General features: G+C 39.7%; 4 protein-coding genes across 7 annotated transcripts in view; 1 reads left to right on the top strand and 3 right to left on the bottom strand.

The window, feature by feature from the left end:
* Positions 1-1,454: 1,454 nt before the first annotated feature.
* atmin (ATM interactor) lies at positions 1,455-3,529 on the bottom strand (the record flags this gene model as incomplete). Its single annotated transcript, XM_080844072.1, has 2 exons — positions 3,330-3,529; positions 1,455-3,198 (listed from the first exon to the last, which is right to left on the bottom strand). The coding sequence occupies exons 1-2, from the start codon at positions 3,521-3,523 to the stop codon at positions 1,455-1,457; spliced, it is 1,938 nt and encodes a 645-aa protein (XP_080700198.1). The 5' UTR covers positions 3,524-3,529.
* Positions 3,530-7,009: 3,480 nt separating this feature from the next.
* Positions 7,010-10,658, bottom strand: cenpn (centromere protein N). The gene is made up of 9 exons (XM_080843376.1): positions 10,630-10,658; positions 10,350-10,409; positions 10,081-10,154; positions 9,791-9,964; positions 8,543-8,644; positions 8,308-8,362; positions 7,963-8,072; positions 7,720-7,846; positions 7,010-7,156 (listed from the first exon to the last, which is right to left on the bottom strand). Exons 1-9 carry the CDS (start codon positions 10,634-10,636, stop codon positions 7,026-7,028), a joined length of 840 nt encoding a protein of 279 aa, XP_080699502.1. The 5' UTR covers positions 10,637-10,658; the 3' UTR covers positions 7,010-7,025.
* A 1,053-nt stretch (positions 10,659-11,711) lies between these two features.
* Positions 11,712-13,895, top strand: cmc2 (C-x(9)-C motif containing 2). Of its 4 annotated transcripts, none has more exons than XM_080844181.1 (5): positions 11,712-11,744; positions 12,214-12,282; positions 12,495-12,565; positions 12,870-12,941; positions 13,394-13,895. In XM_080844181.1, exons 2-5 carry the CDS (start codon positions 12,255-12,257, stop codon positions 13,478-13,480), a joined length of 258 nt encoding a protein of 85 aa, XP_080700307.1. In that variant the 5' UTR covers positions 11,712-11,744; positions 12,214-12,254; the 3' UTR covers positions 13,481-13,895. The 4 variants fall into 4 exon arrangements, with proteins under 4 accessions (XP_080700307.1, XP_080700309.1, XP_080700308.1 ...); XM_080844183.1 differs by lacking the exon at positions 12,214-12,282 and adding an exon at positions 12,057-12,213 and having other exon boundaries at positions 11,716-11,744; positions 12,463-12,565; XM_080844182.1 differs by lacking the exon at positions 12,214-12,282 and adding an exon at positions 12,057-12,213 and having other exon boundaries at positions 11,716-11,744; positions 12,460-12,565.
* A 4,632-nt stretch (positions 13,896-18,527) lies between these two features.
* LOC308368910 (chromodomain Y-like protein 2) overlaps positions 18,528-22,275 on the bottom strand; it is a gene marked incomplete at its 3' end in the record, with an annotated part of 37,393 nt that continues 33,645 nt past the window's right edge. Inside the window, exon 7 of the mRNA XM_080843206.1 lies at positions 18,528-18,686. Coding sequence (XP_080699332.1) covers positions 18,528-18,686 — 159 coding nt within the window. The remainder of the gene's footprint in view (positions 18,687-22,275) is intronic.

Below are 22,275 nucleotides of genomic sequence, written 5' to 3'. Positions count from 1 at the left end.
TCTCAACAACGGAATCAAAATATTTTAGAGTGTACATTTGGCTGTGATTCTAGGTTTACACATAACATTTACACATTTTGTACCAGAAACAAAGTAAAAGGATACAGTGTGGTTGAATAGTAAACTATGCAAGTAGCCATGTCCTTCCTTTCAAACATACTAACACACACACAGTCAAATTGAATGAAGAATGGAAATGACATAGGCACTGGTATAAGGTTAACTTGCAAGTTTGCAGAAGCAGCTGCTGGATTCAGCTAGATTTAAATTGACTACCACATGCTTTGATGCGACACTCTCTCTCACACAAACACACACAACACATATGGAATGCTGGTTAATATGGTTTCCATGGCAGATATTCAGACATCCACACAAGTATCTTTTTGCTTTACACAGCAACTTATAGCTGGGCATTTGTTACCCAAAAGGGGCAAAACATGTTGGATTAGCCACTATACATCATGGTATATTATGTCTCAGTATCACCACCTACAACAAAATGGCCATTGCTTACCTTCTACTAAAATAAGGCACCAACAAAAACAATAACCGTGCAAATAGTCAACAAGACAAATAAATACAAAAATGCACATTCAATTCAGGTATTTCTGTGAGATTTCAAAAGCTCATGTCCAAAGTATTTAGGTAGGCTTAATGAACAAATACACATGTAAACAGCATTACTTTGAAAGAAATAGTTGCCTTGTGATGACTGAGTGTGTATTCTTAATAGATAGCAATAATAAATGTGAGCGTGAATCTTGCAAAGGAGCAGTTACCCTTTCTTCACAGTGACACACTTTTGTTCTATCTAACATATTGTAGACTTTCACAATTTACATCACAGGTTATAAAGGTTTGCTTTACACTCACAGCAAGCTCACAAATATATAGAGCAATAACTTGGTTAAGAAATATCTTCTTGGCCAATAGTAGTGTCTGACTGAATTGCAAAGAGTCTTTCCAGTGAGGTCTATGGGCAGTTCTCACAAGTGACGGCTTTACCAATTTGCTGAATTTTAAACTCTATTACCTTACACTCTCCTGTACGAGTACTCACAACTGCCATTATTTTGACATTCAATGAGGGCATGTAAAAAAAAAAAAAAAAAAATTCATGAAAGAGCACCTGTCATAAAGTGTTGAAATGACGCATGTTCTGACTGTACAGATTTCAATTTATCCTTTAGTGTTTCGGTCGCTGTGCAAATCACCAAGAAATGAGAACTAAAAGTGCCGCCAGTAAGTTTTCGGGAAATGTTTTCACTACCTCACACATTTGGAATGACATTTTAGTTAATGAACATAGTGGCAGGGGGTTTCTATAGGCTACTGAGGAGTATTTGTGGAGACCCATTTTCTGACCCTTCAGCCTCCTTCAGAAAGGTACATTTCAGAAGCCAGAGTTTCTTTCAGATCTCAATTCCAGCCGCCATGGGGGAGCTGGGTCCTCAAGTGTTGAGCTTCTCTGAGTGTTGAAAAAGAGAGTACAGCTCCTCGCAGGTTTGTGTTTCTACTGAGCTGAAATGAGACTCCACGTTCCAGGCGACGTCCGCTGACAGAAAGTCGTCCATGACCGTTTGGGTCTCGTTGCTCGTAAGGAACAGGTGACCTAGACTGTCAAAGGAGCTTGTTACTGTTTGGGTCTCTGTGCTGCTAAGCCTCACTTGTCCATCAGATGTGCATTGCAGGGGTAATGGGGCTGGGCGGATGTCTGTCTGAGTCTCGTTGTCTGAAGACTCAGTGCTCATGTTGAAGCTGGACTGTCTCAGGATATTCCCAAAGGACATGTGACCGCTTGGGTTGAGCAGGAAGTTCAGGTCTGTCTGTGTCTGTGTGTCAAACATTTCCTGCTCCAAGTCGTTTGCCTGAGTTCTAGTAACATCACTTCCAGTGAGGTTGTCAAGCAGCAGGAAGTCGGTTTGTGTCTCAATGTCAAGCAGCTCTAGTTGCGTCTCTGAGCTCAAGCCTCCCAGATCACTCTCCTCGGTCTGTGTCTGAATGTGTGCAGCACTTAGGAACTCCTCAAAGTCAAAGTCAATACCTGCGCTGTTCTCTTGCACGTGTTCCAGCTCTGATCCGCAGCCTGCTGCTGATGCGGACAGTGCCTGGTCATTCTCCAGGGCCCCATCACCAATGCCATGAGACAGGATATTCTCCAAGTCATTGAAAAGTGTCATGGTCTGAGTTTGGTTGTCTGCCACTGAACTCTGGTTGAACATGGGTCCTTCAGTTTTGTCATGGTAGAGCACAGAATCACATGCGCTCAGGGGGTCAACACCAACACTAGTGCAGAATGGAATGTCTGTCAAGACTGTTTGTGTGGAGACACTTGGTGAATCAGAATCAAAAAGACCAGAACACATCACAGCTTGGTTCATCAGAACCTTTTCCTCTGGGGCGCAATTAGTCTGAGTCTCCCTAGTTCTGTTAAAGGGTTGAAAAGACAGCTGGTTGAGGGTTTCTGTCTGTGCCCCTATGGACGAAGTGGTTTTGGCCTGTGAGGGAAACGTCTGGGTCTGCACACTGACCGGCAACAAGACCTGAGCACTCACGCTAATGTCAGTTTGAGCACAGGAGGAGACCGAAGAGTCTCCCATGGTGCTCATCACTGACCCTTCCACAGATGGTCCCTTTTTGAGGTATGAAATGTCTGTCTGAATGTCTGTTGAGGTGCTTTTACCTCTAAATGTCAGTCCTGCAACCATGTCACAAGTTGGCACTGTACTGTCTAGGCTTACCTGGATACCAGTGCTGACACAAACAGAGCCTGATCTGGAGAATGGTACAGTGTCTTTAAAGGTTAAATTCTTGGTGTTTAGTGCAGACATGACTGTTCCAAAAGACTGAGGGAGAAGATGGACAGTGCTAAAAGAGCCTTGTGAATCTAAAGCCAGAACGACAGACCTCAAGGCATCTGTCGAAGGAAGGAGGACTGGAAGGTGGGCTAATTGCATCACAGGAACATTGACCAGGGCCATTTTAGGCTTGGGCAGGAGGAGCTTCTGCATGGTTTTTGGAGGGTTGGGAGTTTGCTTTGCAGTGTCATGGGTCTGCCAGGCTCCTTCGGTAGGGATGGCTCCCTCGGACAGTTCCTTTTCAGACCCAGTCATGGGATAGGTCTGCTCCACGGGTCGGACTTTAGTTGCACTACAGATCATGCGTTCCATCTTTCTTTTCTTCACTGGTGGATATCTATGGAAGACACAAGAGAGTAAACTATTTAGGTATCCATCAAGCTAGGTTGAGATGTGACCTGCTTCTGTTTGTGCTCGTGTTTCTTTATAAATACATTAAAGAGATACAGATGGTGAAAGAAAATGTACCTGTGCTCATCTGGAATCTCATGACCAGTTCTGTAGGTATGGGACAAAAGTGCTGCACGGCTAGCATAAGGGCAGCCACATGTACAGCTGTAGGTTCTCCCACAATCCTCTGCGTGTCTTTTGAGATCCCATTCGGTGCTGTAGCTGTTGCTACACTTCAGACATTTGTGTTTCTTCTCAGTGTGCATCTTCATGAAATGCTGGTACACATTAGGAAATATTCGTCAGTTGTTAGATTGCATGGGATACAGTTTGTGTACACTATGACATTTTTAAATCAATCTAATAAGTAGTTGTTTTAAACCATGTTGGATTTTGACTAAATTTCACCCATTTTCAAATAGATCAGATACAGAACACTAGCTATTCACAGTCCTCTAAATTAACTAAATGCACTAAAGTAAGATTATCTTCTCACAAAACTTGCTCTCTTGACAGACAGTATTAGAAACAACACATTGATCAGCTTAATGAGCAGTTATGTTAACAGAGAGTCAAACATTGATACAATTCATATTTTTCTCTGGACACTGACTGCTACATGGTTATGTAAAATACTAAAGACTGTACCTGTTTGACTAAAGAGAACTGGGAGAAAGGTCGGTTTGGTCCTCTTGGGCATCCCTCTATTGGACAGCAATAGAGTTTTTGTGGCCCTTTCATATCCTTTCGAACAGTCGGGTTGACCATGCCATCCTTATAATGATAAAAAAAAGACTTGTATATAAGATCATAGCATTTTAATGACACGTTACAGCAACCATTACCCGAGTGACCGCCACAAAGATTCGCTCCAAAATTAATTTCATTCTTGGTCTAACTATTAAGCAGTGACACTCCCTATGAAAGCGACAACAATAGCTACCCAAAATTATGTTAAGAATCGTAAATGAGAACGAGCAGATTGCCAGTATTCAATGAGTTTTGATGGGTTTCTATGAAAGTGTGGACAATGGGATTAGCCTTACATAACAAAAGGAAATTGGCAGGGTGGTCTAATTAAAATGCTGTAAAAAAAAAAAAAATCCCCTGACAGTACCCTGTGATACTTGGACAGCTAGTGTATAAACTGTTCTACAGTACTGGAAAACTTAACAGCCATCAGCTCAGTGCACTGAATCAATGTGCAGCATGATAACTTACATAACTGTTCAGCGCATACACTGAGAAAGGCGTTCCCCAAGGGAGACACTACATCATCTGAACGGCATACTACATTGTAGCCTGATCTGCCTTTATTCCAGCCCTTAGCCTCTCCCTAATAAAACCATGGCTTTGAATTACAATGTATTTATATTTGTCACTCAAGTCCTCAGTAAAAAAAATGCAGTGAATGATTTTGTGTTTTGTAGGCTATTATTCTGTATTCAAATAAAAAAAAGGGCCAATGCTATTGACATTGAACATGAAAGTACTGAGCAGTCCACTGCAGCAAAGAGAGAAACAGCCAGAATCAGCCGTAGGTTAACATTCAGCCGGCGTCTGACCACACATCATGGGCCTGTCCCTCAGTGTCGTGCTGCACAGCATTCATTTATCTGCCTGCCCTGGAGACACTTCAGCGGGGGTGACTGGGCATTGACTCAGTTTTGTTTCTGCGTAACGGCTGTAGGGTTTGTCTGGCCAGCCCTGAGTGGCACACAGTAAATGGAGGGAAGGCTTTGCCTGCGATGCTGCGACCCAATCAGAAGCTGACATAAGATTCTAAGCCCAGACCCCCCCCCCCCAAGCTTTTCTCTTTTACCTCTACTGATGGCTGCATTACTGCACTGAAATGTGCACCTTTCAGAACACTGAAATCATAGACTTTCTATCTGTGTGCACAAATAAATAATGCATGAGGGGCGCTCCATGGGAGTGAGCGAGCCACTGCTTCCCCAGCATGGCTGCTTACTGAGGTGGTGTTAGTCACTTAGGCAAGTCCTAAACAATGATCCCACAGTCATCTTTTCACTTTATGTTGACCAACCTTTAATATTTTAAATGACCCTAATATATAAGTCAATAAATGGAGAAAAAAAAAGAATGAAGACATGACGTTAGCACAGAAGTGTTATAGCAGGGATCTTCAAAAACAAATCTATGCCTTTCTCAGAAAACATACATTGTAATTTATGTTGCACGTGATCTAGGTGAGATCAGGACAAGGTCAAGACAGATCACCAAGGAAACGCAAGAAGAACTGTAATAAGCCTGCATAGATGTTTAATTCGCCCCTTGACAGTTTTAATGGTTGTTCTAATGTCACCGCGATTTTTGAGAATTCCTGCAGCCAGTTACCTTTCCCTGGTGGGATAACACTTTTATAGTTATAGTTGCCTCAGGAAACTAAAATTATGAAAACCTCAGTATTCTCACAGTCTAAACGCAGCAATGTCAAAACATTCTGGCAGCATCCTGGAAGTACAGACTGGAGCAGACACGTTAATGTCCCACAGAGCACGCTAAGAGGATAGGGTGAATACCTTTCCCCATAGCTGCACTGACAAATAGAGACTACGAACATAAAAAAAATGTAAGGAACACTCGGTCAAAAGACAGCTGCACAACTTTCTTTGAAATTGATGATGCTAACCTGCTAGCTAGCTAGTACACGAATCACGTTGTTTGAAGGACTCTAACTGCAGCGGTCTGTAATTCGTTTTTTCTCTTACAGCACCCGATTTATGTAAATTTAAAAACGCGACACGACTAGCCTTAACTACCACCGTTGGTTTGCAAGCAACTTCTTTCTATAAGTGCGCAGTTTCAAAGACAAAAACATTCGCTGGTTTGTTCGATCACCTAGCGTTGACGTTGTCGTATTGGGTTAAGCTAACCTGTTATGGGAAAAGCTGAATCATTTCGAACTGATTTACAACTACCCCATGGCATGATTTTTAATAAGTATGGTTGGGTTTAAGATTTAACGTGTTAGCCAGTCATTGTTATCATTAGTACTTACCTTGACTCTGTGGGACTTAACAAGATGCATGTTCAGGGCTGGGGTATTTGGAAGGATTTTCCCACATCCTTCAACAGTGCAGAGAATATTGGTCCGCACCTCTTTGGTTAGCTCCGATATATCAGGTTTTATTATTTCTTTTGGCTGTGGAGATAGCTCCTCGACAGCGTTTCTGTTATTTGCAATGCTGCGTTGTATCTTCTCCGATGCAGAGGCAGCCATATTTCCACTCAGAGACCGCCCTGTATTGCAGAAAGCGCAGTGAAGCTGGAGCACCATATATGCGTTCACGTAAACTTCCGGGAGGGGGACCTTCTTAGCAACCAGCTGCTCCTCCTACACTCCACCACGCGCCTAGCTCATTACAAATAAATCAATAAAAGTAAATCAATCGTACAATCCCTGACTAAACTAGTTTCTCTGGTCTTTACCCAGATTTAATAATTTGCAAACGCTGTCTATTGAGTTTTGGTATAAGAAATGTCCAGAATTAACCTGTTTAACAACTTTATTTAGATAAGAAGTAGCCTAAAGATATATAAAAATAAACAATTTGAATACAATTTGAATTTAATATGTTGTTAAAAATAAACAGCCCACGTTTTCTCCACTGAACATATATTACCCAAAAAGGGTATTATAGATATAAAACACTAGTAGTTAACTCAGTGGAAAACACTGTCTGTTTAGATTATGGTGCAAATCTCTACATTGACAAACAAACATAAATCACACACAATGAATTTCTGCTCTTAGACTTTTGCTCTAGAATTCTGAGTGGTGTTATCAGGACATCTGTCTGCTTTGTCTGTGATGACAAAGTAATTCCGTCCTTTCTGAGTGATGGATGACAACAGTGGTGAGACTGGATTATCGGCAATACCTGTGAGATCAAAACAAAACTTCTGGTAAAGTGTCTTAGGTCTGTAACACTGTTAACGTTTCTGTATTTCTTGTGGACAAGAAAATGTGACAGGAAAAGAAATACTGGTGCCCACTACTTCAGCATAAATAAGTGGTATCTGACCTGAGCGTATTTAAATGGCCTCTTGTAAACGCGGACTAACATCAATATCTGCATAATGTCACTGGTCTTGGGAAGACAAAACTACTACAGGTGTATTTGTTTGTGATGCAGCAATGACTGTACATGCAATGTTATGTATAGCAATGGTAACAGTAATTAGCAGTAAGTAGCATGTCAAAAGTGGGGAAAAAAAATGTGTTTCTACAATTATACTGTTTAGACATATTTGAAGTGTTTCCACACAGGTATGAAAAAGGTGCAATTAGGGTCAATTCTTTAAAGGGCTTAAGTCATGTGACTTGGTGTTTCAGACTGAGAAAATATTACAGAAAACATCACTGGTCCTCTTTATGAGCAGTCTGACAAGTTCTCATATAGAAATAATCTTAAGGACAGGACAGTGTAAGAGATAGCATTACCTGAAGATACACAATGGTGTAAAGATTCCAGGAGGCTGGTGCTGGCAAACTGCACGACTGTCCTAAAGGGTTTCTCACCATCAACAAGGGTGTCAATGCCACCACCACCCCTGAACCTTGTCTCCAACTGGAAATCAAGCACGAAGGGGAAACAAATATTGTATTTTATAAACAACAGTCATATATTCCTCATTTGTCTCACAAGTTGCACACATTGAGACAACAAGCCAGTGAATCAAGTACCGTGTATGTGGCAGTTTCGAGTTTAGGAACCTTTCCTTCCCCAAATGCTTCACACGCAACCTGCTGTCTTTTCTCAGCATGCTCTTTATGCTCATTTTCAATATTGGGATCTAAAGAGATGGAAAAGACAAAACGTGCAAAGGCAATTCACAAAACCTCCAAATGAGGGACACTTCTTTTGTAAGTAATATTAAGATAAAATTAGTTTAGAATCCCACTGCCACGAAAGTTTATGAATCATGAGGCTGCAGGATTTTTTTCATTGAACCTTTTGACAACCTACAAGATCTTGTCAATCGACTGAACCATATGCATATTTCTAGAAAGTCACAGCTCCATACATACGTGTTGGAGGAGGGGATCTTTCCTCAAGCGGCCTTTGGTGATTGGTTGGAAATGTCTATCAAAACAAATAAACAGAATGATCATCACATTACATGATTTGACCAAACACACTTTCATCATTACACCAAATAACTATTCACATGAAGTGCCACCACTACAAAGTCAAGAACAAAAATATCTGCTTAATGTGCTGAAACTGTACGCACAAACCCAATAATGTCTAAGTTTACATTACCTGATGGTAGTTGCCCATCAGCAGATCCCTGACCGCATGAAGGTTTCGTCCGCTCAGATGCGCGTCTTTTATGGAGCCATGTTTGGTGGCCAGAACTAGGGCCTAAGGTCCCAAAACATAAAATATGTTATCCTAAAATAGCCTCCTGCGAGCGAAGCCTATAAGGTCATCCTGGTTTTGAACTAATAATAGTATTACCTGCGTACTCCTCCATTATGAACTATACTCTAATGTAAAAACAGAATGGCAATACAACTAGGGCTATTGGACAATCAAGTCAAGTGTCAACATAATCACATAAGACTTGTAACTAGCTCTCAGCCCCAGACACAAGTCCTTTTTAAAGAGGACTTGCTTTATTGAGATCCTGCTATATTGCCAATAAGAAGACCCCTCATTATGCCGCCTCTCTTGTTTACACTGAACCAAGCAGAGGTGGCTTAATGCTGCTCTGTGTGTTTTAATACAGCATGCCAGTGTTCCAGAAGCAGAAGCATGACTTACAGCTCCAGCAGCAGAGAAAGTCACAGAGCCAAATCAACGTCTATGTAAAAGGGAGAGCCGCTATGGCGAGATAGGAGGTGTGACGCAGGCTAGCAGCTAACTAAACTGAAGCAAGACTACTACTATCCGACATGATAAGCATGAACATGTTCATGAGGCACTCCACCTTTGCTTGAGTCTGAACATAGTTATAAATGTGCATGGCTTGCAAGAGCCCACTGAAACATTACTTCATCTGTCAATGTTTTTTACAGAAACAGGCAGGCTATCTTATTTCCGAAGCGTACTGTATTTTAAGGCGCAATCAGAACAACACCGAATTTGGAACGTTCAACATGGTCTTCCCAGTTCCCACTTTAATGCCTTCCCGCCAGATGTAAATGCAAGAGTGTGGTAATGACTCATCAGTGGATTTTCCTTCTATCTGCTAGGTATATTATGTACAACTATGTTCTTGTTCATTTTGAGACACTGCACCTCTGCATTTAAAAAGGTTTTAAGTGTCTGATAGGTTTGACACCATATTGATAACAATGTCGAATTGAAAAGCTTTGTTAGACTGTTGATTGTTTTTCTGGGTTAATTTTTCAAATATGTTCATATGTATGGAGGAGACCACCTCAACACCTTAAGTGTATTAGAGGTGAAGCTTATAGAAGAATGAATGCAATGATTACGCTGTACATGCAATAACAACCTTGTAAAATAGGTAGCGATCTAGAAAATGATTAAATGGTAAACTACCTGGTACAACAGTGGCTTGTTCTTTGAGTTCAAGTTGCAGATAAAAACATATGGGGTTTGAAGATCATGAACCACATATGTAGGCTTTAAGTGATTAGGTTTGATGAAGTTCTCCCCCCAAGCGATGCGTATCCAAATGGTCTCATTCTCATGCTTCTTGATTTTGATTGAGACCTAGAGAAAAAAAGCAATGGAACAGACAGACATTTGAGGAGGTCGCCTGTATCATGAAGGATTTATTGCATTTGAAGGAAGGTTTACTGTATGTCATTGCAAAATGTATCACTTACATTTCTGGTCAACTCTGCCAAGTGGGATTTGAATTGCTCCTTAAAACACATTAGGTCTTGAGACGTGGCATCATCTGAAAGTGTTATGAAAGAGGAGCTCTTGTTATGTGAGGTTAAAACCACTCATACAGAGTTCAGACAGCTGTAGTTGTGGGTACAGCCAAGGAAACGGATTGAAAGTTAGAAGTTTCACGTAAAACAACAGCAAGATCAAGCCACATAGAAAATCAACTGTGACTTTGTTCTGACACAAAAGTGTAATGCAATACCTTCAGCATCTGTAAGATGGCCGGCCTTCCAGGTTCCTAGGGTAGGATTTTCCATACAATCTAGTTTGAGAAGCAAATATTTGATTTGTTTTTGTTTTCAACAGTCCAAGGAATACATTTTGGTTAACAATTACAAATTCCAAACAGAGAAACACCTCATCATCCCATCAGAAAGAAGAGAAGCCCAGCGTTCTCGGTATCCTAATAAAGTATTAATCTCAGTAGCCTAATAAAGTATTAAGGATCTTTCAAAACACTGACAGAAATAAAATTAACTTACAGATCATCTCCAGTTCGCTCACGTGTCTCACTGTTAATTCATTTTCCTATCGGACACATAATATTGGGATAAATTAATGAACAAATGTAAAGAAAATACTACATGCAGTTTGCTTAATTGACGTAACAAAGATACGTTTGGCAAGCAATATAAGAGTTAAACGTAGATGTTGGCTGGCTAATGTTAACGCTACAGACTGTTGATAAAGTAACTTACAGTCACCAACAAAAGCTCGTCACAACTGTGAGATTCATGTTTACAGACAGTATAATAGCTGTTATGGGCAAACAAGCTAACGTTGCTTAGATCAACAAATAAAGCGAACTTATTGCTAGAATAAAATCGTTAGCGTTACCTCACACAAAGAAACAAGTTTTTGAAGTAATATCCATTTCGATTGGGTGTAGTTCAGAGATTGTTGTTGTCTTCTTGATAGGTGAGACCACTTTTTTATAGTTTCCTCTAATTTTCGAGTCGGTATCTTACGTAACGTTCGCTGTAAAAGGGTCCTTGCTCCATCATCCATGTTAAGACTAATGAAACACACATACAAAAACACACCAATTATAATGTTAAACAATAATGATATAAAAATCATCAGGGTCGACCACAAGCCAGACCAAACCGCCAAAACGAGCTTAAAACAACCAATCGGCAATCAAGATTAGCATTCTACGACACTTCCTTCCACAAAAAAAATGGTGAGTAAATAGTGTTTACTGCCGTCTGTTGGACTGGAAGTCAAACGACACTATTTGTCATTTTTACAGTTCTATTTATTGTCAATTATTTGTAAACGGAGTAAACCCGATGCATATGGGGTTATTTATACAGAATAAGGGATGCACTAAAAGTTATTTTAAACTATTTACGCCCGCAAAGTGTTGTCCCCAAAACATTTTATATTTGTACTCAGCGTTTTCAATTAGGCACGCTCGGACTTTTATATATAAAAATACCCATAAAATAGCCAGGATAAATAATCTATTTTTCTAAGCAACCATCCTTCTCTCCTACTTGGTCGTAAGTCAAGTGACTGATTGGCACATGTGCAAAGTTCGTCACCATTACATTACTTCCGGGTTCCCGTGCTTTATTCAAGGGGTGAAATGGAAGTGAGTCCTTGGCTCTATTACGCTGTGTGTTATACAACAGTGTAGTCTACCGTTACTTATTTTCAGACAGTTAGATAGGAAAAATCTAATTTACAGTTGTGGCAAATTTATTTGCTTACTTCAGCTATAAGGGTTGCGTCATCGTTGTTAAATTAGCTCAATGAGTTTGTTCAATGTCATGCTGTGTTGTAGCTGTATAGAACGTAATTCGTTAGTTATAAAATGGTATTGCATTGTATTATATTTGCTGCACCAATTTCACGTACCGAGTAGTATTTTAAGATATGTATATTGTTTTTTTTTCCGCGGTAGGAGGATCACAGTTCATGTACCAGTTGTAGGATCAGAGAGTGAACGTAAGCGCTGTTCTCCCAGAACAGCATTAGGATAGGCTATTGCATGAAAGCAGTGGAGTGATTGAACCACACAACAATCCGCCGTGACCGAGCCTTTCTTTTCTCTCTTGCAGGTAAGTTCTCCCTTGGAGAGAAAAAAAAAGAAAGTTTCAACATGAGTGGTGACGATGATGGTGGCCAGTGTATCCTTATTGTTAAAATAGAAGCAATCACTTTTATTGTGCTCTGTAATGTCTTAATTAAGTTCTGCTGTATGATTTTGTAAGTAGATTAAGTCTAATTTTCAGCTCGGTTTTCACCACAGACTGGTAGTCACATAAAGAAGCATGCCTTTTTGTTTATTGTGTTTTAACCCACAGCAGAGAAGTGAGACCTTAACTGAGGATGCACCCAGACCTGTCTCCTCACTTGCACTCCGATGAGTGCAATGAGGTCATTACACAGCTCAGAGAGTGTCACAAAGAGGTAATGTACTCTATATCATATTTAAGACACAATTGTTTGCGTCTGAAAAACTGTTCTACCTGTAGCATTGTCATTGCAAATCTTCTTTAATCTCAGCAACACTATTCTTTAACAAGTAATTTTCTTGATGAGAATCAAACTGAGTATTTCTTTGTTTGGGACAGAGTTTAATTTAAGCATGTGAACCAACAGGTATACATTGCCCCTGCTTTCATATTGCTTTTTAACTATTGGGAAAACAAGTACACCTTTTAAAGTTATGTTCATAGTGTTTTTTGTCTAATAATATTTTTTTTGTCCCCAGCACAATGTCCTTCGCTTCTTTGGCACTTGTAATGACTTCGACCGTGCCATGCGCCAGTGTCTTAAAAAAGAGGTGAGGAACAAGTTGCCTTCATAGTGGGGCATCTAAAGATTGGTGTCAAAGTCAAAGTCAAAGTGTGTTTATTATTGCATGTACCAAATTGCTTCAGCACAGCAAAATTCTTAAGACTTGGCAAGCATCATTCATCTACGCAGTAGACGTCATACATATAACATATACCAAAAAATAACATAAAACTCTATAACACTATGACAATAAAACATATAAAATGTAACATTAACATACAACAATTTAAAGATCAACATATAGCTCATGTGTGGGAGGTCACATGCAACATTTGTGAAAAACGTCAGTTACATGTTATTGGGTGACATACCCAAGCACTCACTTTCTAATGCAGATGTCGACCAAGAAACCCCTGGTGGTCACACACAATGTCTATGTCTGCACTAGCTTTGTCTCTTTAACACTAATAACAATGTCACCCTTCATTCTGTTTCCAGCGCCTGGCCAGGAGGGAGCAGAGCAAAGCGCATGCTGCAGAGATGCAGCAGAGGCTGAAGGCCGGCCCAAAGGAGAAGGACTGGTGAGGAGGAGTGGGCCGGCATGGAGTCCATCCACCCTGTGGGGTCCACTCCAGCAAAGGGCCTCGGTGACCAGACCGTTAGGAAGAGACTGGCGTATCTTACAGAGTGCACCGGTGCTGGACTGCTGCTTTCTTGAACGAATTTGAATGTGTGTGTACGGGTTTTGAGTTGAGGTTGGGTGATCCCCTTTGCCTGGAGAGAGAGCCTTCCTGCAGTCCCCATGCCCACTGGAGCTCTCCAGAAGCAACCGGACATTTTGAGTATGGCGGTGTTCCCTCCCATGCAGGGTTGTACTTGATATTTTAAGCTATTTCAAATGAACACACTTTGTTGACTCGGTGTACTATGAAGTGGGGATATTTCTCCTGCTTGACATGCAGTGTGGCAGTTCAGTACAAATAAAAGAAACTCTCCTTGATATTTTTGTGACTCAGAGACACCAGCCTGTGGAACAATGTGATGATATTCTTTTGATTTTAAAGTGCTCTATTTTCTGAGGTTCATGGCTTTTTGGAATGTCCAAACTGAGAATTATTCTCTAAGCATTATGTATATTTTTCCGAAATGTTTCACCTACATTCAAAGTACTGTCTGAACACGAATTGTCATACATAAAGGCCTTAAATACAATAATGTCCAAAATTTAAAAAATGTACTTGCATCATCAGTAGTAATGTTTTGGGCCGCCTCATAAGTACAGTGTTCGTGTCTTTTTTTGTAAAGGTTTCATATGAACAAGGTTAAGTTTACATTTGCTAAATTTCCACAAACCAAAGTGCCATTTAGAACTTATATGGTGGAGAATTGTAATAGGCATTTTCATCTTAATGCTGCCGCCATCTAATAATGTGGGCCAGTTGAACATACTGGTGTAAGTTGTTCAAACAGAAGTAAATTAGGGATTATGTTGAGACAGTTCTTTAGGGACTGTGCACTGAATGAAATCAAACCATTAAAACGAGTTGGAAACCGTTGCAGTATTTCATGGGAATACTGCTTGAAACACCAGATATTGAAATAGGAGTGATGGCAAGCGCAACAGAACCTCCCGTCTACTTACAATGTAGTTTAAATATATGTGTTATTCTGTACAAAATACAGCACTGCCCTTTTGCACTACAAGAAGACAAAAATGATGAACAATCTACCTTTTGTGCTATTGTGAAACTGTTCAGTTACATTCATTTTGTTTGGGATGATGGACCATTTTAAAACTCTCTGCTGACAAACCAGCCACCAAATGGCCACAACAGAGGATCTGGCATGTGGTCCATTGTGTGTTCTCACAAGTGAAGCCTGTTGCTGTGTTTTTCTGAAAGTTCAGGGTATAGATGAGTCCATCGTGGCGTGGGACAGTCCTTTCCAATGAATTACCATTAATGGGTTATTTCAGAACAGTGCATTAACATGGTACCATAACACCTGAACATGATGCATACAAGCCTCCAAATGTCCAATCTGGGGGGAAAAAATCAACAAACTAGCCATATATCTGAGTCAACTTTGATTTTATTCATTGCAACCGTCTCTCTCCAAAAGAATGTGAAGACAGTGTTCTACATATCCTACCGGAAACGACTTTCTAAGGCACCCAGAACATTTGAACTGAACTACACTGGTGTTGGAACTGGCCTCCCACTAATGTTGCCTGGGGAACATCAAAATATTCTTGAAGGGAATTTAAACAAATGCAACAAACATTATAAGAAAGATAGGCATGCAATAAATTATTTTCCAAATGCAATATGTGAAATTGATTCTATTTTTAAATAATACAGAGCAAATATTTTAACACAAGATTGATACATTAAACAACAACTAAAAAAACATCAGAAGAATAAAGACTCCCCCACCCAGTCGAGTATGTAGATGTGATTTTAGATCAGTTTAGACGTTTTATGTGAACTGTCTTACAGAGCTACAATCAAAATATGAATCGTGTGTTTCTATATTTCATGTTGACATTTTAGCTTATTTCATATAACCTTGGGACATAATTGTGACTGTATGAACTGAAGCTCGACATGACATGTTGAGAAGATAAAATCAGAAGATGCTCATGACGTGATATCCAAATCAAATAACTTGTCAAAGACAAATTATTTTTTTTGCATCTCATATTGCTACAGAATGTCAAGATGTAATTACATCGTTTCAAAAATGTACACTGCATATTTTCCATGAGTCTGATAAACGGACGACAAATTTGTGGATTATTTGTGGATGAGTATTGTTTTTAAATATATATGTATATAGTATATATAAGACAGCACAAACTTACCATTCAGTGAAGTATAGATGTTTACGCATTAGTCCTCTCTAAGATTACACGATTGTACAATGGCATGTCCAGCATCACAATCAAATTTGTATATGATAAGGTTAGCATGTTCATAGGACAGATGAATATCTTTGTTACATAAAAACGCAGACTGTTAAGTTACATTTCACACACAGTAACAACACAAGCCAATAAGGATTCATTTGTGGGCTTTCACTTTCATTTAAATGATCTTTCTGTGATTATGATCAGTCACAAGGAAACTCAAATGTGCTTCAGGGAAATATTATGGCACTGTTGCCCCACAGGGATCACTGGTTAAAATCTTTAAATAAATAAAAAAATAAACTGTGCAACATTTCTACAATTGCTCACTATGGCTATACAAAAAAAAAACATCAGAAATATAAAGATTTGACATTGACAATTATCTACATTATATTACATGCATAATTACACAATATAACAGCCTACTATACTGCAAATGTGTACAGCTTCATACAATTAACAGTATCAATATTGTAAAAATGATTGCAAAAAAACTACATCTGCCATTGTATATAAACAAATATATATTATATATTTATATATGTATACACATATATCCTGAAGACATTACATGCAGACCGAGTTTACTTCTGCAGCAAAACCATCATCACATCATCACAACACGGACACCCTAACTGATGACAAGTGTGGTGACACAATCTGATAACTTTGGGACGAAGAAGACATAATGTTTCTCTCGATACAAAAATACACCATTTTTTTAACCAATGTGAATGTATAGTTACTTGACCTAATTTTACATATGGTTACAAACTTTGCGCAATGATCTAGACCTTTGACCACTCTGATATTTACATTACCACTCAAAATCAATTCAATCATAAACTTCAAAAGAACCAAGAGCAAATATACACACACATTTCACCAGGAAGCATCTTCTGGCAATAAATAAAAAAATATTCTCCTTCCCCCCCAAGCTTTCCACTGAGCTCATATGCCACTTCTGACAACCATCCAGTGTGGTGTTTACTGTCACTTTGGATATTTAAGTGCTTAAAATGGGCACTTTCACACAGCCAAAACACAGCCTAGTCCTCTCTGTTTGAACAGCTCTGACACCTCCGACAGAATAGGAAGAACAACTAATGATGCGTAATGAAGGTGGTGATGATGTCATTATGGTATGCTAAGATGTTGATGTGGCTATTGGTGCATCATAGATGTAAGGAGCCCGATGCATCTAATGCTCTTTAGGTGGATTATTTCAAAAGCCTTACCAAACGTAAGGAGCACCATTTTAACAGCAAACTTCAAAATATATTTCATAACTTCATCCTTAAGAAACTGGTGTAAGAAGTGACTGAATGCATGACAATTTCAGCATTAGCTCTTCAATCATTTTGTGAGAAGATACAAGACATGTGAAGTCTGTTCAAGGTAACTGTGCATTTGCAGTTATGTCTTTCTGTTATTGATGGCCACTTCAATGAACCTTTAGTGCAAAGGGCATATCCAATGTTTACACACACCAATGTCAGATGTATCGCTCATATTTATATGGAGCTGACTCTACTAGGCCAAACACATACAAACAAACATTGTGAAATAATGTGAATATTCATTTGTTTCCATCACATTGTTTGGATTAAACCTTAATAATAACAACCTAAAATCTGAGTGGATGTAAAGGGGTCAACGGCTGGCTAAAAATAAATGACACCTTCTGTTATTAATCATGTGGCTTGTTGCTTCTGGCGGACAAAACACAGGAAGTGGAGACGAAGGGACAATTGTTTGATACCACAATTTCCTCCTCTGTACCACTGGGCACTAGCTGTGCTGCGGTATCACTGATGACATCTTTGCACACTGCCCCCTCCTTTGCGTTGACTGTACATACATTTTTTTAGAAAACTATTGATCATTTTTGAAAATGATTAGGTTTTGTCACAGTTTTGATCCGCGTAACAGTAAAGGTGGAATGCATTCCTGTCCAAAGCAACTGTGATCTGTGTCACCAACCTTTGGTTTAGAATTAGCATATTTGCACTTGTGACACAAGCGAAGAGATTCAAAATCATTACAACGAATTTTTTAGACAAGTGAAAACCCTCTTAGACTGCTAATCAAGTAATCAAGGAGGATCATGGCCAACATGGCTATTATAGCAAGTTTTAAACTTCATTGCATTTTTATGCATTAGAAATAAATATGAAAAAGGGCTTCACGAGTGAAGAATGCAAGAAAGCTTATGCCGTAACCCATGGGCCATTGACAAAAGAACCGAAAAGAAACTTGAATCTGTTTCCTCTTGGCCAATAACTCCACTCTTTCTGCCTCTAGGTGACTTCACGCCCTACTATCCGGGGAAAGGCTCCATGGCCCCACATCTCCTCCCAGTGGGATCTAACGGTCACCTCAGCGATCTCAGACCTTGCTTTAAACTGAAGCTCTAGGACAATTAGTGCAGAAGCTTAACTCTGGCAACAACACACAGAAAACCCAAAAGACCCACAATAAAGCCACATCTCGCAGGACACATTTGAAGCAGTGAAAGGTCAAGTCAACGCACCCTCCCTCTCTCTCTCTCTCTCTCTTGTTGTGACCTTGACCATGCCTCGACATGAAGTCAAGACCACTCTCTGGGCAGTGGATGGTCTCCGGTCACTCACTCTCTCTCGATCTCAACCCTTTAATGACTCCAGCTGTCCAGCCCCTGTTTTCAGAGATGTGGGTCAGTAGATGCATAGAGGCAGTGATTCAGGCCTCGTAGCCCTTGTTCTGCAGGTAGTTGAAGAGCGCTTCCAGGCCCTTGGTGGAACACCACAGCTGCTTAAGCATCTGACACTCCTTCTCATTGACATCGTCGAGAACTGACAGGAGGATGCTCCGCACCAAGCATTTGGACTCTTCTAGAACCTGCACACAGAACATGTCATGGGTTACATGAGTGACAAAGTGACAAGCGCTGAATTATATAATGTTAAATGGACCTCAAATCAGTGGTGCACTGACACAGTAAGAAGTGAAGTTTAAAGATGACACATGTTTAATGCTGTGCTGCCTCCTATGGAGACAGAAGAAATTGCAGAAATACCCAAGATGTCTCTGTCATTGTTATTTTTTTTTAAACCACAATAAGACAATAAGCCTGAACCCCATAGTAACGCGTCTATTTTAATTTTAAATGAACCCCATTTCATAGATTATACATCTAGTGAAACTTTGCTGAAGTTTTTGTATGCTGAGCCAACAGTAATGATGGTTACTTTCCTTCTAACACCATCCCAAAACTTCAAAGGAACACCACTTGCCTTGGTAGAAGCGTTACATCTTGTATTTATAAAAACTCTCGGTTCAAGTCAGGGCACTGTGTGCTTACATACTCAGCTATACCCATCCTAGTTGGGCAGAGAACCAAATAGTAAGTTGTTAACAGTTAACTAATTTAAAGTATGTTGCATATCAACATGAATCTTTTATTAAACCCTGAATCACTTACAGTAAAGCTAGCCCTTCTGAACATTGGATCTCTTCTAAACAAGGCATTTTCAGTTCATTTTATACTTTTAACTAAACCAGGGTAGGATCAAGCAAGCGGTGCTACCATCCTTACTGAATCAGTCCCTCCAAACGTCACTTTAATGAGTGCTGACAGAACAGACAGAAGAGGAGGTGGAATAGCCACACTATTCAGAGAACCTTTACAGTCATCATTTGGTGACTTTTATATCATTTTAATACCTATGTGCTCTCATTAAGTGTTCTCCTCAGATTTGGTTAATAACGGTTTTAACTATCAACACACTCAGGAACAGTTTTTTCTTAATGAGCTGACTGAACTATTGTCTGTAATTTGTATGGATTTTAATTGTTTTACCATATAAGGGTATTTCAACTTGCATATAATCCGGAGAAAAGTTATGATCAGGAACTAATTACATTATTTATGTGTGTTCTTTGATGTGTCTCTGTCCTCACACATTCAGACCAGACCTATGACTATGAAAACGTAAATGATCACATAGGTGCTCACTTTAAGAAGGCACTTCCAGGGACCTCAAGTGAACTCTCAGACTCTGTAGATCATTTGCTAAATAATGTTAATATTATGGATGACATTGCTCCAACACCATGGAAACAAAATGTCTAACTGAATATCCTGTTGGACTGTTCAATATACATAACATATATCACATATAGCACCAACTTTCTCAAAAACTCCTGCAAAAAGAGAGTAGGAAGACTGAGAGCATGAGGTTCAAATACGACCTCCAGATCTATGAAATCTATAAAGGGATGCTTCGCACATACAATGCTGAAATATGCAAAGCATATCATCAGTAGAAATACAAACAATACTTTGCTATTTACAACTGTCAGGAAGTTAACTAACCAGTTTGATAGTTGGCATCTGATTAATTATGTTTTTTTATTATCTGTTAATTATTCTTAAAATTAGGTAAAATGTATCAAATTAAGCAGAATATATCCTCTCAATTACTAACAGCTCAGCATTTGGAATTAAAAGAAACAAAGACAGGGTAACTCAACTTGATGTCAGAATTGAGTTTGATAGACGATGAAACATCACAGAATCTCCACTCTTCCACGTGCTGCTTAGATACTTTGCCTACCAACTTTTTCAAATCAGTTTTTCTCATCATAGCAACAGGCCCGCTTAAAATTGTAAATGTATCACTGTTGTCTGGCACATTCCCTAAGTACCTGAAAACAGCTGTTATAAAGCCCACTACTCAAAAAGAATGATGAAGATACTTCCATACTGAACAATAAACGGCCCGTGTCCAATCTACCATTTGTCTGGCAAAATCATTGAAAAAGTTGTTTTTAATCAACTAAAAGGTTTTTTTGATGACTGTTGGTCAGGCTAGTGTTATTGGACCTTAGGGGAACCTTCCACACTGCTTATTATAACATATTACTTCACAGAATGTTATACTGGGTTGGAGTTTCAGGTATGGGCATCAAGTGGTTCACATCATATACAAGACGGGAGCTTGGACAAATCTTTGAAGACTGAGTGCCTGATTTACTAACATTGCGACCTCAGCTTAATCTGCGCGTTTGCCAAGGCGCGCAATACCGCACGGTGTTTTTCCACATTTTCCGTGGTATTTATCAAACAAGTTCTGCGCTGGGCAATCTGTGTTAACTCCGCCCTTTAGGGCCTGATTTACTAACATTGCGACCGCAGCTTAATCTGCGCCTTTGCCCAGTTGCACAATACCGCACAGTGTTTTTCCGCATTTTCCGCGGTATTTATCAAACCAGATCCGCGCTGGGCAATCTGTGCCTACTCCGCCCGGTTTTTTAAAAAGAACGCGATTATAAAGAATATGCTATTGGGGGCATTAATGCATAAACTGTCTTATAAAACAATATAGATGTGTACATGGCAAGATTAATAATTTCTACAAGGGACATGGGTTCACTACAATATATCCCCACTGAAACAAATACATTTACCGAGTAGCCAGGCCTCTCCAAAATCCCTGTTGCTCAATCTTGGATAGATGGCACTATTCCGGAAGATAAAACTGTCATGGACAGATCCAGGGTATTTGACTACCACGTTAGTAACGGTCATGTTTGCATCACATATGACCTGGACATTCATTGAATATGTGTGCTTTCTGTTTCGGTAAATGTGTTCGTGGATTGAAGGTGGGACTGTTTGGATGTGGGTGCAATCAATGGCTCCAATTACGTTCGGAAAGTTGACAATTTGAAAAAGTCCTGTTTGATGTCTCTAATTTCAGCTATCGTACTGGGGAAATGTATATTGACCAGTGCGCCATAGCAATGCGTTGAGTACCGGATGCCAATATTTGCAATGTTGCCAGGAATTTATTTAGTGATGGAATGGAATGTGACCGCCGGGTGGAGGGTTCGATGTCCTCTCTGATCTGGTCCAGTAATTGAAGTATTGCTTGGCAGGTTAACCTGTACCGTCTAATGATTTGTGGTTCGCTTAACTGAAAAAGTGTTATACGAGTTGAAACTGCTGCCATATCAACGTTTTCAGACTCAATGGAAATGCGCTTCCTGGTTAAGACGTGCAAATTAGAGATGCGCACTCGCCAGGCAGTTTTAGTAAATACCACGCAATACATCATTAGGCGCACTTAACTTCTCTCCTCCCATATATTAGCGCAACACACCCACGTTCATTATACCCTCCCACCTCGTTGCGCCTCACACCCACAAAGCGTTAATATCCGCCTCTACTCAAATGCACCTCCTTTGTAAATACCGTTTTATGTTTACACCTGCTATTTTACGCCTGAAATGGGCGCAATCCTGTTAGTAAATCAGGCCCTAAGAGTTCTTATCATAGCTATGCTGATGACACCCAAATCTAACTAGCAGTCTCACCAAACGACTTTGGTTTCCTAGAATTCCTTTGTCAATAGATTCACCAAATTAAAAGCTGGATGTATACAACTATTTCCTTCAGCTAAAAGCGGCTAGGAAATTTGGGGAA

Source organism: Sprattus sprattus (genome assembly GCF_963457725.1).
Source record: "Sprattus sprattus genome assembly, chromosome: 8".
Lineage (NCBI taxonomy): Eukaryota > Metazoa > Chordata > Actinopteri > Clupeiformes > Clupeidae > Sprattus > Sprattus sprattus.
This window is presented reverse-complemented; position numbering and strand designations above follow the sequence as displayed.

Excerpts from the sequence above, each read along its gene's own strand:
- cmc2 (XM_080844181.1), top strand. The coding sequence starts at position 12,255 with ATGAGTGGTGACGATGATGGTGGCCAGT. Across the intron at positions 12,566-12,869 it reads TCAGAGAGTGTCACAAAGAG|CACAATGTCCTTCGCTTCTT; the intron begins GTAATGTACTCT and ends TTTTGTCCCCAG. Across the intron at positions 12,942-13,393 it reads GCCAGTGTCTTAAAAAAGAG|CGCCTGGCCAGGAGGGAGCA; the intron begins GTGAGGAACAAG and ends TTCTGTTTCCAG.
- cenpn (XM_080843376.1), bottom strand. Across the intron at positions 9,965-10,080 it reads TGGCAGAGTTGACCAGAAAT|GTCTCAATCAAAATCAAGAA; the intron begins GTAAGTGATACA and ends TTTTTTCTCTAG. Across the intron at positions 7,157-7,719 it reads ACACCATTGTGTATCTTCAG|GTATTGCCGATAATCCAGTC; the intron begins GTAATGCTATCT and ends TTGATCTCACAG.